The sequence below is a fragment of the Gilbertella persicaria genome (genome assembly GCF_025201335.1).
Source record: "Gilbertella persicaria strain CBS 190.32 chromosome Unknown B0P05scaffold_56, whole genome shotgun sequence".
NCBI classification, from domain to species: Eukaryota; Fungi; Mucoromycota; class Mucoromycetes; order Mucorales; family Choanephoraceae; genus Gilbertella; species Gilbertella persicaria.
In genome coordinates, this window is record NW_026252017.1 from 56985 (window position 1) to 72555 (window position 15571).

Here is a 15571-nt window from a genome sequence, read left to right on the forward strand (position 1 = left end):
CAGTTGCTTCTATTTCAACATGGGGTTGATGTGGTTGATCTGCCATCTTCAGTGTAAAAAGGACCGTTTTCTTCTCAGGCAGTGTCTCTCAACGGGATTTGAATCAGATTCGTCTCATTACATGTTGGATCAAAAACTTTATACTCTCTATTTTTTATTGCTCTTTTTACTGTTTCCTTTAGTATTGCTTTTACTTTTTATGAAACCAAATGTCTCTAAAGCATTACGGGATACATTGTTGATATCTTTAAATCTATCAGGTCCTAAATGAATACCACCAAACCACCTTGTTACGACAACTACAACATTTTCGACTTCCAGAATCTGCATCAAGTGAGAGAGACGCCCTCCTGCTGCTGATTCACCGTCGTCATCATTGTCTTGAAGCACTTTTCCATCAGGCATTGTAATGCGATAGGCTAAAATATTATGTGTTGCTTTTGCAATTTTCTTGTTTTGAAGCAAATGAGCTACTACCACTTTGACGTCATGAACACTATGCACTTGAGCTACATGGGCTACAAAAGTGGATTTACGGTCCAGTAAAGGTTCACTTGAGAAGATAGTAGGAGGTTTTTCTGTATGATAGACATTGCTTCCCATCAATGAGCGTACTGTAGGTCGATCATGCGTTTTGTCTTCTTCTTTTTCGTCTGATATGTCATCGTTTTCAGGATGATAGTCAGATTCCTCTTGTTGTTCTTCAACATGTAGTATTGACATTGATTTACTCAAGCCTTCTTCTTCTTCTTCATGATCTATTGGTTTCTTAACATTGTCTTCAAGATATTCACGTAACCAACTCATCCATTCAAACAAAACCACTTGATTTGGTTGATAAAGTGATTGGAAACCTGTATCAATAGCGTCCAGCATGTCATTATCAATTTTTTTTGTGCCACAATAAATAGAGGATACTTCAAATATGGGCATATCCTGACTTGGATAGCTGGGTGGTAGAAAGAAGCGAACCACAAGTTTTCTAGGTGATTTCATGTCAACTTCATCTTCATCGAGATTGAGGGTATAAATGTAAGCATCAGGTGAAGTAGGATCTTTTTTAAACGTGTCAGGATAGATGGCCTCAATAGCCTCGAGTTCTTCGTTTTGAAGATCTCTATTATCTGATTCTTCTTGCTTGTTCATTACAAGAAGACTGTTTAAACTTTGTCCAGCCCTGCATTTTGTTACTGCGAATTTTTTTTTTTGAAAAAAAAAAATAATACTTTCTTCCAGTCAAACTGCATGCTCAAGCATTATTCTAAATGCTGTTTTTTTTTTACATACTTATATCTCTAAAACTGGTAGTGTAAAGCTTCTCCCTCTTTTGTTCCTCTAAGCATTAGTCATGTGTAACTCTCTTGGCGTATTCAAGTGAAGAACAATCCGTGTAACAAGCATTAAAGAGAAACTCTTTTTTTAGTGGTCTTTTTGTTTACAATGTTTCAAAATAATATTTGAGATTCCTGTAAAAAAAAGAGAGAGAGAGAGAGAGAGAGAGAGAGAGAGATCATACATTCGAATGTTTACTAAGAAGAATAGTCAAACAATTCTCTACAAAGTGCTTCCAATATGCAATTCAATAATGTTTAAAATTGCTCAATGGAATGTATTGACTTTGATGTTCAAATGAAGATGTCAAATATGGTATCTTCAAAGATCTGTCAGCAGAAAGAAGATCTTTTAAAAGTTTTATTTCTGAGCTTAAATAGCAGAAGCAAAGTTATTTAAGGAAACAAAAGCGCGGCATTTGTCGTCACGAAGCACGACAGAGAGTTACTCAAAACTTCAAGGAGAAAGAATTCTAAACATTGACATGCCCTATTTGAATATCCGACACTTTCTATTATGGACAATTGAAAATATTTTTTTATTATTATTATCTTACATACATGAGCTATATTAGAAAAAAAAAGAGACTTAAGACATATAAAGCGTATAAAAGGGCATATATGATATAAGAATAGAATTTACAAGAGAATGAAAGATATACATATATAAAAGTAGTAAAAGCTCAAGACTCTATCTTGACTTTTTTGCTTGGTTGTGCTTGATTGATATCATAAGGAATGATAGACCTTTTTTGTGAACTAGACAAGATCGAGTTAGTTTCAAATAGACAAGCTAAGATACGAGTTACCATGCTGGATTTTCATTGTTTGATTTCATAGTCCCGCCACCATTCAATGAAGGAGATGTCGGTATGATAAAAGGGTTTGCTGAGTTAGCATGTTGGATCGGGCTCATAATAAAATTGGGTTGATAGAACTCGGGATAAAAAGTTGAAGGTGAAGGTAAATTAGTGACAAATTGAGAAGGCAAAGCAGAAGGTGGTGCTAAACCTGTTGAAGGATACTATACAAAGAAGGAGATTCAGAAAGGAGTAAAAAAAAAATTAAAAAATCTTACGTTAATTTGATTCTTGTCGACTGTACCACCTTCATTGTTAACAGGGATAGTCACTCTTAGCTTTGTTCTTTTTTCAGGTGTTCCAGGCTCGGATCTTGGCGATTGGTTTGGAGAAAATTCTTGTTGCACTGTTGCAGGAGAACTATCAGGTGAATGATACAAAGAAGGCATATGTTGTTGCTGTTGTTGATAGACTATTGCATTGGTCAATGGTTGTTGAGTTAAATAAAATTGATTTTGCTGGTACATATGTGAATCATAAGTTGAATGAGTCGACAAAGGCGAAGTGTTCATTTGTTGTTGTTGTTGTTGTTGTTGTTGCTGTTGCTGTTGATGTACGACAGGTGGCTGTTGGTACATTGTGTAACTTGTTCCATAGGATAATGGCATACTCATTTGAGTCGGGACCATTTGTTGTGAAGGATAAATCAATGGTTGAGGAAGTAATTGTTGAACAGGTTGTGTCATTGCAATAGGCTTTTCTGTTTTGTCCATTGAATCATTGTCTGAATATACTTGAGAAGATTGATCATCATCATGTTTTCCATCATTACTTTCAATAAACTACAGAACATTAGCCATCAAAATCAAAACTTTCTCTCTTTTTTTTATTTACATCTTGATTTGTCTTGATCTCTTTAGGCAAATCATTCTATTGTAAAATGAGTTGACAACCTAATATATATATATATATATATATATATATTTATTTATTTATTTACCTCTTTGTACTCATTCAAAAGTTTATCCATATCTGAACTGGAATATTGAATCAACTTGTTATTTGGAGGAAAAATAACAAGTGCTACTTCACAGTTACATAGTACACTAAGTTCATAGGCTTTCTTCATAAGACCATGCTTTCGTTTCAAGAATGTCACTTGTCGATTGCGGTCATCTTTGATAGGCTGAATTTGGATCTTTTTACGTCCCATAGCTTAAAATATCTTGACTACTATAAATAAGAAAATAGATAAATAAAAAAGAAAGAAAGATAAAAAAAAGGAGAAGAAAATCTAAATTTACACTTTTTTTAAAGAAAACACCGAGATAGGAAAACTTTTGCTTTTTTTAACATAAAGGTTATTTTTAGATGTTTACTGCATCAACACGACGCGTTTTTCTTTTTCTTTGTTGCCATGTTGTTTTTATTGATAAATAAAGAAACCATGTGTTTAAACAAAGTAAAGAAATGTGTGTCTTTACTTTATAAGCCACTACTTCTAGGCATCATGAAACATGGCCATTTAGATCATAAAAGTCCGTTTGCCCGTGGACCTCCAATTTCGTGTTGAATTGTACCATCTAAAAACCTTTGTGTTAAAAATACATGTGCATGGCCTGTGCACTCTAATTTAATTTCTTCAAATGGATAATTGTATTGTATTGAATAAGTGACAGTTGCATCACTTTTTGTAATACTTGACTTGATCCAATTTAATACTTTGTCTGCAAAATTCAAACAAACAGATGGGTTCTAATTTTTTTTTTTTTTAGTTTCTTTTTTTTTTTTACGCTGATAAGTTACCCAAGTGTTTTTATCTCTGACTAAGCGAGGTATTTCCATTGTCTTGAATTGTTGAATATCAAGAACATGACCTTCATCATTTCGAAAGCCACAAATAATACGAGGCACACCTACTAAAAAAGACTGTGCCCAGAATTTCAATAGTTTATATCTTTCAAACGAAAATTGTTGTCTATCTGTCTCTATTATCCTTGATGTCTTTAATTCAATATAATTATTGGGTTGCTTTAATGGATCCTCTGGTTTGACATCTAAAAAAAAATGAGCAATGTGTCTATTTGTAAAATGTTACCTCGACAGCAATCTACTTCGGCACCCATCATAATTGAATTATTACCCAATTTGGTCTTGACCACAATACAGTACTGAATATTTGTATTCACAGTCTCGGTCATTCTTTTCTCAAGGTCACTTTTTAGGACTAAATGAGGTGGCTTAGGCACTGTACATAATGTCTCAAATCGATATCCCCAATAGCTCATGCGTTTTTGCCTATCTGTAGCCTGACTTTCTTGTCTCTTTTTCTCTTCAGTTACTTGTTCTTCTATATAAATCGTATCCTTGTACGATTAATATAGATGATGAATAAGGAGTGAGCTTACTTTGTATCGTGTCGCACGGAATTCCCAAGGTTCCTTTCTTGAATAAGGTGTACACAGAATCTTTGTCAGAATACCTCGCCATGTAACCTTTCCTTTTTTTGTAAGCTTCACTAGAAAGCGTGTTTACTTACGATATCGACCGACAGATCCTCCTTAGCATGAGTAATCGCATCCAACAATGTATCAATATGCTCGGGAATACTTTCATCTCTCTGTATTCTATCTTCATAGCCTCCATTTAAATCTTTTTTCTCACTTGTAGGCGGGTAATAATATTTCTTTTTTTTGTTTTTTGTTTTATCAGCATAAACCCATGTATTGCCCTATTTACCATTTCTCTATTATCAAACCAAACGCGTCTTTGGCGATCAATACTATAGGAAGTGAACTCTTGAGGTTGTTTATAGACTGGAAATGTTCCTTCATAAAATTCGTTTGATTTTATTCGAAATATGTTTTGGTTTGTTCTTTGTCTTTTCGTATCCCTTGAATAGTTGTCTTCTCGAGGCCGTGTAGTCATAACGAAAAGTTAAAAAAAAGGAAAAAAGAAAAAGCAATTCGGATATTGAATTTAATTGACATGCATTGGACACAATCGATATTTTAAATGTTCACTAATGACAGAAGATGATCTTGAAGTATGAGTGGAGCAAGCATAGTTGGGATATTGCATAATGTACTCGTCAAGGCCAGGTAAATCAGGTTCAAAAGATTGAACGATGCGAACAATGACTACACCGGGTTCTATGGAATAAAGTGAACATAAGAAAACATGCTCTTCTCTCTTTACCTGTCCAGGGAGACAATTTTAGTTCAACATCTGTACCAAGTTTAAAACAATAAGGGGTTGTTTGTTTAAAATGCCCTGGAGCCGGCCAAAAAATAAAAGAAGTTTGATCTGGCAAGATAAACTACATAGGCTAAATATGACATGCTTTGAAATACAAGACATTACCTCAACAGCAAGCGAGTTTGTATCAAATGCATTGAAAATGTCGGCTTCAATATGTATCTTGACAGGAAACTGGGATGTGAATTTGTAAGGCTTATCGGGATTTGGTAAAGGCTGGGTAATTTCAGCAGTCATTCGCTTCACTGGATTGTCAAGACATATATCTAATGGTAAAAATGACTATACATGTAAGTACGTTATAGACGATACACAACTCACTTACTGGAATAAACGAATGAAGTTTAATCATTCTTAGCGCGGTTGGATTTTCACTGGCTGACAGTAAATTAGCTTTTAACTCTATCAGTGTATCGTCTTGTTCATCCATATCATCCTGAATCAGTTTGACCCTTTCATGGGATGACAAAAGCATATGTTTGATACTGAAAGAAGTATTTTTTGAACTAATCAATGTCAGCAAAAACAATATTGTGTTTAATATGGCTTACATGGGCATTTGTTTTAAGGTACCAAACATCCAAACCATGTTGGCCAAAATACGAAAATACATGGCAGCCTGCAATGTCTTTTTAGACAGTCCCAAGAAGGTATGTTGTATCGTATAAGAGTGACGCAAAAGAAAAGCGGCTACCATTTGCGCTGTCGATGCATACGTAGGTGAAGAATGACTTTGTCTTATCTTAATCACTGTTTCATAACAGCCTAGATAAAGTTGTGCTAGTTCAGATTTACCTACCAAGGAAGGCTTTAAACTAGAAATATATTTGAAATTTCGGGTGGCTACTTCAATGGTCAACAGTGCTGTGGTTAACTCGTTGTGTTCGACTTGTGATTTAATGACCTGGAGCATATCAATAGTGGCTACCATGTAGCTTTCTGCGTCCGATGCAACAAGCTTGTTGGCTGAAGCTATGGAATTCTATAAGCATCATTTTAATCGACAGATTGTTCTTTACCGCTAAATGTCATTGGTAAACAATCCACATCGCCTTCCAGTTTGATACCAGCTGCTTTGTATAGTCTCTAAATCTATCAATCAATACTTTGGATTGCTTCTTGAATTGGACTTACTCTTAAATCAGGTACACAGTCTGGATATTTGCTCTTGAAATAAGCAAAATGTCTAAATACATACTTTGGCAATTGATTTAGTATCTTGACATTCGAAACACAAGCATTGACAATCAAAATCACATAAGCAGTGTCTATATCATGAATAAGTGCATACAGCCATAATCGTTTACTTACACATATTGTCTTCTGTATTGGCTTCTCTAGCAAGATATCGTTTGTCGAGTTTCAATAGATTAGGCACAAGTACTTCAACATAATCTTCATGTTTTTTGCCAACATCCGCTAAACAACGATAAATAGATAAGATGTCCATAGGATATCTTTTCATGTTGGCTTCAAGTGCATCCAATAAAGTAGTTAAGGATATCTGAACTGTCATACGTACAACCCTACACATCTCTCAATATACATTGTGCGCGTTTTTTTTTGTCTGTATGCTTACGTAAATAAATCATGTGTAGCCTGTCTAGCAATAGGATCACTGTCTTCTAATGCACCTACAGCAATCTCAAGTTGTTCTTCATCAAATTCGATAGGAGACCTTGTACCAATCTTTCTTAAACTCTGAATAGCATTTAAGCGAATCTTGTCAATATCGTCATTAAACATATCTATAAAGACTAAATCAACTCGCCTCCATGCACTGAGCATAGTTACCAACAAGGAATTCGGTGGCCCTTTTTGTCAGTTGTTCATTATACATGCATAATTCACAAATAGAGTCTATTGAATGAGTCCCTGTTTCCTTTTGTGTGTTTGAGTCTATGCTTACCTATAGAAGCATTTCTCACTTCTTGATATTCGTCTTCCAAACCGTGAATAAATGAACCACAAGCACCTGAATCCAACAAGTGAAATTCATTGGATTCAACATCAATATCACCTTCAGCCACAGGAATAGCTCCATTGGCATATTTCTTTTGTTGCAGTTTGTATTTAGGTACTTTACGCTTCAAATGAGACATGATCTGTTTACTGAATGTTTGGTTCAACATGTCTGAACCAACATGCTGATACGATGCCATCATCACACAGGCTTTTGTTCGAATGGTAATGGCTGAATCATTCACAAGGTCGCATACTTTGTTGAATGCATCGTCAATAAGACGTGTTGTCTCTTCTACTTCTTCATGAGCTAATTTCATATGATGGTCAGGGTATAAAGAACTAAGCACACTAGGATACGTTAACATACGAAAGCCGTGTGTTCGCCTTACCCCATCAGATTCAATCCACCCATACGCACTTCTTCATAATCGTCTCTGAGTGAAGCGACCGATAGACTATAAATGGTCAAGTCTAATGGACACCCTCTGATATGCATTTGAAATAAAGCATCTAATGCACTTTTCCGCACTCGGGGATCACTGTCCCTTGCATAATTGCTGATGATTTTCTGTATTTCCATCTGAGTCAGGCTCATTTTCTGCTTAGACACAAAGGGTAAAAGGCAAAGCAAAGAAATACTCATGGCTCTGACTTTATGGTGTGTGTTGGATAGGTCTAGCATGAGTCGATCTAATAAAGACTTGAAAAGCTGAATACTGTCTGGTTCTTGATAGATATGTCGATGCTAATAAAATTCAGTATGTATGTAGACAGCATTGAATGTACCTTAAGTATGTGATAAATACAACTATAAGTATGCCATTTGACTTTGGTGGATTCAGACGCCATCTATAAACATTGAGCACAGGCAATCATCGATTTAGAGACTTACTTGATCTAACAAACACTTTAATATCACGCATGCATTGATATTTGGACTTCGAGAACATTTCTCGATCAGCAGGATAAGCATAGCCTATCATGATCAGTGTTTATCCAATGGTCCTTCCTTGCTTACTTGAGCATCATGATCTTTTTCTTTTTCAAGTTGAGGAATGAGGATGTGAATGATGTCCTTTTGTTGTTCTATAGTAAATAAGGGTATATGTCTAGCAATGAGAAGCAAACACTAATCAAGGGATCAACATCTCGAAGCATGGTGTTGTCATTACCTGAACACGCTCATCAACTCGATTTGAATTCAACTGATCAAGTTTCAACTAAAAAGCATGTAAGTCTACTGCCATAAACACAGTCTGTTTACATTAGACCAATTGGCTCCAGTAGCTGTATGGTTTTGAATAGGTTTATCAGAAGCAACATGTGAAAGACTACACTGTCAGAGAAAAAGATAGTAATGAACCAATCATCTTACATGGATGAATCTGTGTTGATTAAAGAGTGGGTCTGAACCGAACTCTCTTCTAGAAAGGCTCGTTTCATTCTATATAGTTAAAGAGGAGAAAGCTTTATCTCAAGTTTTTGTTTCGCGTCTTGAAAGGGACGTGTCAGTATGGAGTTTGAATAGTCATGTTGCCTGTCTTTTCAAAATAATACTTCATGGTGTCTTTTATGAAAAGTAGACCAGCCTTTATTTTGGATTCGATCATGTCCATCATACAAGAACGAAGCAAGTAAAATGAATGTTATCATACAACCTTCTTAAAGCCTTTGCTCGGCATTTTCTTAGCAGATCTACATTAAAGCATCATTGTATAAAAAAACATTGTATACTTTGCAAGTATTTATAGTAGCCTTACTTGCTGTCTATGTGGTTTTTGAATATCCTGAGTGACATCAAAGTCATATGCATACTTGATAGCTATTTGGTGGCGGTGGAAATCAGAAGATTAAATTTAGAAATTAAGCAGAGCATAAGATACATAAATAATATTTATATTGTTACTTAAATTAAAGGGACTCTTGGATCATAATGCCTTTGTTACTAAGTTCGAATGACAAAAAACTGGGCTAATTTTTATTTTGGATCAGTGTATAATGTAGGCTAATATTCTTAAGAGAGACAGCTTGGTTTTTATTATAACTCAAAAGAGCATTATATGCTTGAAAATACAAAACTTGATTTATTCAAGACTATAAGAGTAGCCCTCGTCCACCACATGAGTTTACAGTGTAATTCGTGCGGATACAAGGAGAAAAGTATGAGTTTGACACACCGGTAAGCGACAGAAATATCCCAACTGAGAAGCCAGCATGATATAAGACTTTTGCCGGGTGTAAGTTCAGCATTCTTAAAAAAGTAGTTAATAAATAGTTAATTAGTTTACGATTGAATTCGTTATTCTTTGTCCCGTTTGAAAGTAGATGGCAATACCGACTGGATGGACAGTCATGGGAAGGCAACGACGCGAATGTTACCACACAACTGATAGCTTTTCGTCGGTGCAAGGATAGCTCCCAAGTCTCATCTCAGTCGCTTGGACTTTGCATATTCTGCCTTTCTAAGTCCTTCAATAGTGGATGCAAATGTGTCGCCTTTTTATCGGCCAAGTCTCATCTCATAAGGTGCCAACAACAAAAAAAAATCCGTTTTAAACGAGCGTCATCGGAGATTTATTCTCATTCTAGGTCGAGAAAACTCTCGTAAGGACTTTCATTTCAAAAAAAAAAAGTTCAATTGAGAGTGGACACACTGTACTTATAGTAAGCTTGTTGTGTGTTTTTTTTGCTCCACTCGATGCGCCTTTCAAATATCTATAAACTTTGTTAGTACACCATGATAGCATCTCACCATTTCATACATTTTTGATTGGATTTCACTTTCAGATGATATAAATTACGTAAAATATCACGTGATCGACTACGAGTATTCTACTAGGTCTATCTTTATTCTAAATGTTACGCATATGCATACAGATATGCGGTGTACCATCTTCCAAAAATGTTTCTGATCCTTCATCAATCACAAATCCAAGCTTTTGATAGAATCCACGACGAGGATATTGTGCATGCAGCACAATATCTTTAAATTGATTTTCTTGACAGTGTTGAATGAAATGCGCAACAAGCTTTTGGCCAATGTAAAGACCGCGAGCATCCGATAACACTGCTAATCGACCCAATTTGGCAAGTTGATCGGGCTTAGGAATCAAGCGAATGGTACCTACAGGAACATCATGCTCCATTGTCCCATCTGGGTTCTGTTTATCGGCATAAGCAACCCAATGAAGCGAGATATTATCTTGACTATATAGAATCATGAGTCCTGATATCTCTTTATCTTGATCTTACTCATCGATTTCGTCTTCCATAGCATATTTCTGTTCTTCCACAAAGACAGCAATACGCACTTTTAAAGCATCCTGTATCTTTCCAGGAGCAAGTTGCTTGATCATCACATTGGAGTAAGTAGACATAATAGAAAGAAAAGAACAAGCAAAACAAAAGAGAGAGAGAGAGAGAGAGAGAGCAAAAGTTTTTTTTATAGCCAGTCACGACCATGACTAAAAATGACAATCCTGTCCTTAATTAGAACGATGTTTAAAGAAGTTATCCGTTCTTCGGTCTAATTATGACAACGGAGAGTAGCAAATTGAGATTGTCTTGTCGTGAACCTAAATTTAGCTTGTCCTCTTTTTTAATATCTTGCAATAATACAGCAATAGTAGAATATTAAATTCTAGAAATTAAACAGAGCACAAATAACATTTACATTAGATTATAAGGAACAAAGAATAGAAGGGATATGAACCAGTGTATGTAAAATACCTATACAGACATGAATAATTTTGTCGATCGTATAATTACATTCATACGACTACATGCTTTACCGACCAACACTAAGTTGCGATTGATGCAAATAGTGGCTACATCAGATATTGATTGTTTATCAAACATAAAGAAACCAATAATTTATCAAATCAAAAGTTAAAAAAAATATGACATGATAAAATGAAATAAATCACTATAAAGCTGATAGCAGCTATATTGTCAGAATGCTTCTTTTTAGAGTGTTCGTCATTAATAAACATACATTTATGTACTTTATATCTTTTTGGGACTATTCCTTCTCTAGCCACAGTTATATGAATCATCCCCCTCTTTATTCGGTACTCTGCAAAGCTCGGTTTGAACATGTCCGGTAGGCAAGTGGTCCTTAAGAAAAAGAGAAGGTGGTGCATACGATTGAGTATTTGATGGAGCAGTATATGATAAAATGCAGTAAATATCAAATGGAGCTTGGCATACAAAGTGGATTGTGTTAAGACGTCGCTTGGTTTGGTATAAACATTGGTAAGTAGGAAGTTTGCTGTAGAGTTTGGTAGTGTTGCAACAGTCAGAAAAAAAAAACAAATAAAATTTAGAAATGCGACAAGCAAAATTTATTTTATGTAACCAAGAAGCTAAAGTCAGGAATGTCAGAAAGCAGCAATGAAAAGAAGAGTGTCTATCCCCTCTTCACTCTTCCTCATCTTACAAATGAAGATATCATAAGCCACTGTCATCCTATTGTTTTCTCTCTTGTACAGGTTACACTATTCTATTTTTTTATTTTTTATTTTTCCTTCTCAGTTCATATGGCAGCTTTATTAGCTAAAAAGGAAGAAGAGTGGAATCAACAGTAAGAGAAAAGAAAAAGAAATAAGTCATTTGTTTATTTTTTGTCTGTATAGAAAGCTTAAAGAACTCTTACGTCTTCCAGAGAACAAGAAGTGTTTTGATTGTCCAACCAAGGTATAGCATGATGTAGATTCAATCAACTCAAGTTGAATTAGAGTCCCTTTTTTGTCAATGTGAGCATACAAACCTTTGTCTGTACTCGTTGCTCTGGCCTTGTGTAAGTACATTAGATAAGCTATCTAATCCCTTCAGCCGTGAAGTAGGTCATCGAGTCAAGTCGATATCAGCAAGTAAATTTTCAGGTCCTGAAATAGTCGCACTTGAGTACGGTGGCAATCAAGTAGCTCGTACTATCTGGCTCAGTACCTACAATAACAATCTTCCTGAACCAGAGACTGATGGTGATGTTCGATTGTTTATGAGACAAAAGTACTATGAACAAAAATGGTTGGATCGTCAAAAGGGTATAGACCATGCAGAGAAAGTGAAATGTATTATTACAGACATGTTTAAAGAAGATGGGACACGTAAGCAGTCCAAAAGACAGAGTTTAGATACAACAAGACCTAAGATTGTGCCTACGCAGTCTTGGGTAGATGATAACATACCTATTGGATTGATATCGACTGTAAAGAATAATGTGAATGCCATGAATGATTTGTTATTGAATCAAGATATGATGTTGTCGCCTAAATCACCTACATTTGCTCAGAATAAGGCGCCTGTTAAGAACGACATCTTTTCTGAATTGACAGCTTTAAATCAATCTACACCTACTCATTCTGGTAGTATTCTACAGCCTAATTCACCTACACAGGCTTATGCAGGTGGTATTCTACAGCCTAATTCACCTACACAGGCTTATGCAGGTGGTATTCTACAGCCTAATTCACCTACACAGGCTTATGCAGGTGGTATTCTACAGCCCAATTCGCCTACACAACCCAAGCCAACAAAGAATACATCCATAGACATTGATCCTTACGAAGCATTGCGTGATTTATCGATGGGACCTTCTAAAAAAGACCCAGCAAGTAAGTAGTCAATACTATCTTTCCTACGTAATATACTTATCACAGCCATAGACAATGTGTTTAGTGATTTAGACCCATTATTTAACAAATAATTGTTTATTTTTTTCTTTCTTTTAAAGAATACATCTTTACCATTCAAAATCACCATTGGCTCGATGGAACAAGTAATCTCTGCCATTGACTAGCATAATACCATCTTTTAATATACACTTCCACTTGTTTTTTGTTCTTGTCACTTTATCGTACAAGCACAAGATGATATGCTCAATTTCTTCACCACCTTCTCCTTCCTCATCGTCATCATCTGAATCATCCAAATCAGAGTTGATGTCGTCTTCACTAGGTGCTTGTGGTGTATCCCCTTCACCATCTAACTGACTAATCGCAGTACGCTTGTGCTTCTGTCTTGCTTCTCTTATGAGTTCTTTAACACTGTCAGGTAAAGAATCTAAAGCAAGTGGTTCACCTGTTATTGAAGAAGAGGCCGTGAATGAGATACTGATATCGCCCTCTTCTTCTTCTTGACTCTGTTGAATCATGTCATGAATCTTTTGATCAATTTCCTATTGCATGCAAGTTAGTTAGGCCATAAGAAAGGAAATGTCTATACCTCTGTTGACAGTAAGTCATTGCCACCATCATTTTGTGGAAGATGAGGTCTTGGTAATGGTAAATCTGGTAGCGTGTTGGGCTTGTTTTGATTATGAGGCATCATTTGGTACTGATTCACAAGTGTACTAGGATCAGGAATCATGCGATTCACATTCGTGCTTGTGTTGGGTGGTGGCAAACCATACGCTTGTGGCATGGGTCTGTTTCCTTGAGCAACAGCAGTCGCTGTGGCTGCCAAATTAGCTAAACTGGCTGCAGAAGGTGTATTGTTATTCATAGCATGACCATATTCTGTTGGATACTGTAAAGCAGGCGAATCATTGCTAGGACCCACATGGGTGTTATTGGGTCCTTCACTACTGCCACCAACACCTCCTCCACCAGCAGCTCCATTGTCATCTTCATAATAACCATTGTCTTTAAAACCAAAGTTGGCAACACGAGATCGAGCTACTTTCGATTCCCAGGACTAGGCAAGATTGTTTAGTCAGAGCTTCTTATGAAGAATACACTTACTCTTTGTAATTCTTGTAGAATGGAGTCATCAATACCCATATCTTCAAAGTCGCCACGTACTTGGTTGATGACATCGTCAATCACATATCGATATACATTTGACTACAAGGTTGTTAGCGTTCACTTCTTTTTTGCTTTCTTCATATCTACCACAATAGCGTTGGACATTACTGTGAACAAGATTGTATATTACTCTATTATGCTACTGTATATATGTGTAAGTACGTCTATACTGAAAGAAAGAAAAGAAGAAAAAAAAAAGAGGCTTCAATACTGTATTTTAGTTTTTTCGTGTTTAGCGCTATATTCTATGTACGAATAGTTTACCTTTGATAATATGTTTTCTTTTTCTTTCTCTTTATGTAAAAAAAAAAAAGGAAAACGCCTAATATAAAGAAGAAAAGAAAAAAAGAGTAAAAATCCTATTTATAATGAATCCAAATTAGGAAAAGAAAGTCTCATTCTTATTAAGCGACGTCAACTTTTTTTTTTTTTTAACACTACGCTTATGAAATGTAGATTTTATATGGCAACAATGCTTTCTACGTTACTTTTCAAACTGATTTTAAAGAAACAAGGAGCTCTGGACTTTCAACTCTAAAGAATGGGGGATTCATGATAACAATATGAACATACTTTAATATACTCAAAGAAAATAAAAGCCCTTCTCTTTTTTTTCTTTATTGTTTCTAATCAGATCTAATCTTAAGATCAGACAAATCAACTTGAGAACCAGCAGTGATGCAACGAGGACTAGCGCGTTCAAATGACCTAGTACTGAGTTAGTACATACGCTTGTCTACTAATCACTTACTCTGGGTATCTCATACGATAGATGGGTGAACGTTGAGCATCTTGATAAAGCAATCTATCCAACATATGTCAGTATGTTCTATTTATCCTCTCTTGTCCATTACTTGTATTCAGCAGCAGCTTCAGCACCAGCCAAGTTGGTTTGGTTGATCTTGTCGTTATCTTCAGCAGTAGTCATCATACGATATTCAATCCAACGAGTGAAAGGGTGCTTGTCCTATAGTGTTGTTGTTAATACGATTCATTGGGTATACTCAACTTACATCGCCAGAATGAGTAATGTGTTGATCGACTCTGTACCAAACAAGGCCAGCAACAACAGCAATTACACCGTTTCTCCAGGCACTACCACTGAAGGCTATGGAAAGATGAGCATGCGGTCATGGTATTCGATACTTTACATTCTTGAGGAAAGTGGTGAGTAGCTTGCTTGGATTCAGAAGCATAGCCACGAATAGCTTGACGAACAGGTGTTTTTGAAAGAGTCTTTTGAAGCAAACGAGATGCCATCTGTAATGGATAAAGTGAGAGAAATAGTGAACTTTGAGACCCCCTCTCCCTCTGTCTCTCTTTGGTCCTACAAGATGACATCATCATCTTGCATAGATGTCTCATTTGATTGGCGATTTTTTTTTCATTAATATTTTTTTTTCTTCGCGTA

General features: G+C 35.8%; 8 protein-coding genes across 8 annotated transcripts; 1 reads left to right on the forward strand and 7 right to left on the reverse strand.

Moving 5' to 3' along the window:
* Positions 1 to 65: 65 nt before the first annotated feature.
* B0P05DRAFT_559985 (ribosomal protein S5 domain 2-type protein) lies at positions 66 to 1246 on the reverse strand. Its single transcript, XM_051580327.1, has one exon. The coding sequence runs from the start codon at positions 1144 to 1146 to the stop codon at positions 148 to 150; it is 999 nt and encodes a 332-aa protein (XP_051430551.1). The 5' UTR covers positions 1147 to 1246; the 3' UTR covers positions 66 to 147.
* A 594-nt stretch (positions 1247 to 1840) lies between these two features.
* B0P05DRAFT_559992 (uncharacterized protein) lies at positions 1841 to 3412 on the reverse strand. Its single transcript, XM_051580328.1, has 4 exons — positions 3132 to 3412; positions 3026 to 3061; positions 2410 to 2973; positions 1841 to 2355 (listed from the first exon to the last, which is right to left on the reverse strand). Exons 1-4 carry the CDS (start codon positions 3342 to 3344, stop codon positions 2137 to 2139), a joined length of 1032 nt encoding a protein of 343 aa, XP_051430552.1. The 5' UTR covers positions 3345 to 3412; the 3' UTR covers positions 1841 to 2136.
* Positions 3413 to 3504: 92 nt separating this feature from the next.
* B0P05DRAFT_559995 (RAI1 like PD-XK nuclease-domain-containing protein) lies at positions 3505 to 5091 on the reverse strand. Its single transcript, XM_051580329.1, has 6 exons — positions 4871 to 5091; positions 4671 to 4817; positions 4540 to 4626; positions 4230 to 4497; positions 3938 to 4188; positions 3505 to 3886 (listed from the first exon to the last, which is right to left on the reverse strand). The coding sequence occupies exons 1-6, from the start codon at positions 5057 to 5059 to the stop codon at positions 3662 to 3664; spliced, it is 1167 nt and encodes a 388-aa protein (XP_051430553.1). The 5' UTR covers positions 5060 to 5091; the 3' UTR covers positions 3505 to 3661.
* Positions 5092 to 5110: 19 nt separating this feature from the next.
* Positions 5111 to 7949, reverse strand: B0P05DRAFT_478996 (armadillo-type protein; the record flags this gene model as incomplete). Its single annotated transcript, XM_051575045.1, has 12 exons — positions 5111 to 5283; positions 5330 to 5450; positions 5495 to 5634; positions 5711 to 5841; positions 5968 to 6361; positions 6409 to 6475; positions 6524 to 6657; positions 6701 to 6915; positions 6969 to 7137; positions 7184 to 7249; positions 7299 to 7702; positions 7744 to 7949. 12 exons carry the CDS (start codon positions 7947 to 7949, stop codon positions 5111 to 5113), a joined length of 2220 nt encoding a protein of 739 aa, XP_051430554.1.
* Positions 7950 to 10206: 2257 nt separating this feature from the next.
* Positions 10207 to 10731, reverse strand: B0P05DRAFT_581639 (acyl-CoA N-acyltransferase; the record flags this gene model as incomplete). Its single annotated transcript, XM_051582120.1, has 2 exons — positions 10207 to 10561; positions 10607 to 10731. The coding sequence occupies 2 exons, from the start codon at positions 10729 to 10731 to the stop codon at positions 10207 to 10209; spliced, it is 480 nt and encodes a 159-aa protein (XP_051430555.1).
* A 1161-nt stretch (positions 10732 to 11892) lies between these two features.
* B0P05DRAFT_591318 (uncharacterized protein) lies at positions 11893 to 13061 on the forward strand (the record flags this gene model as incomplete). Its single annotated transcript, XM_051582896.1, has 5 exons — positions 11893 to 11936; positions 11989 to 12049; positions 12091 to 12152; positions 12188 to 12969; positions 13021 to 13061. 5 exons carry the CDS (start codon positions 11893 to 11895, stop codon positions 13059 to 13061), a joined length of 990 nt encoding a protein of 329 aa, XP_051430556.1.
* Positions 13062 to 13097: 36 nt separating this feature from the next.
* On the reverse strand, positions 13098 to 14265 carry B0P05DRAFT_591319 (transcription factor IIA, alpha/beta subunit; the record flags this gene model as incomplete). The annotated part of the gene is made up of 4 exons (XM_051582897.1): positions 13098 to 13532; positions 13580 to 14050; positions 14098 to 14199; positions 14248 to 14265. 4 exons carry the CDS (start codon positions 14263 to 14265, stop codon positions 13098 to 13100), a joined length of 1026 nt encoding a protein of 341 aa, XP_051430557.1.
* Positions 14266 to 14703: 438 nt separating this feature from the next.
* B0P05DRAFT_560021 (uncharacterized protein) lies at positions 14704 to 15514 on the reverse strand. Its single transcript, XM_051580330.1, has 3 exons — positions 15312 to 15514; positions 15174 to 15268; positions 14704 to 15127 (listed from the first exon to the last, which is right to left on the reverse strand). Exons 1-3 carry the CDS (start codon positions 15505 to 15507, stop codon positions 15011 to 15013), a joined length of 408 nt encoding a protein of 135 aa, XP_051430558.1. The 5' UTR covers positions 15508 to 15514; the 3' UTR covers positions 14704 to 15010.
* Between the last annotated feature and the right edge of the window lie 57 nt (positions 15515 to 15571).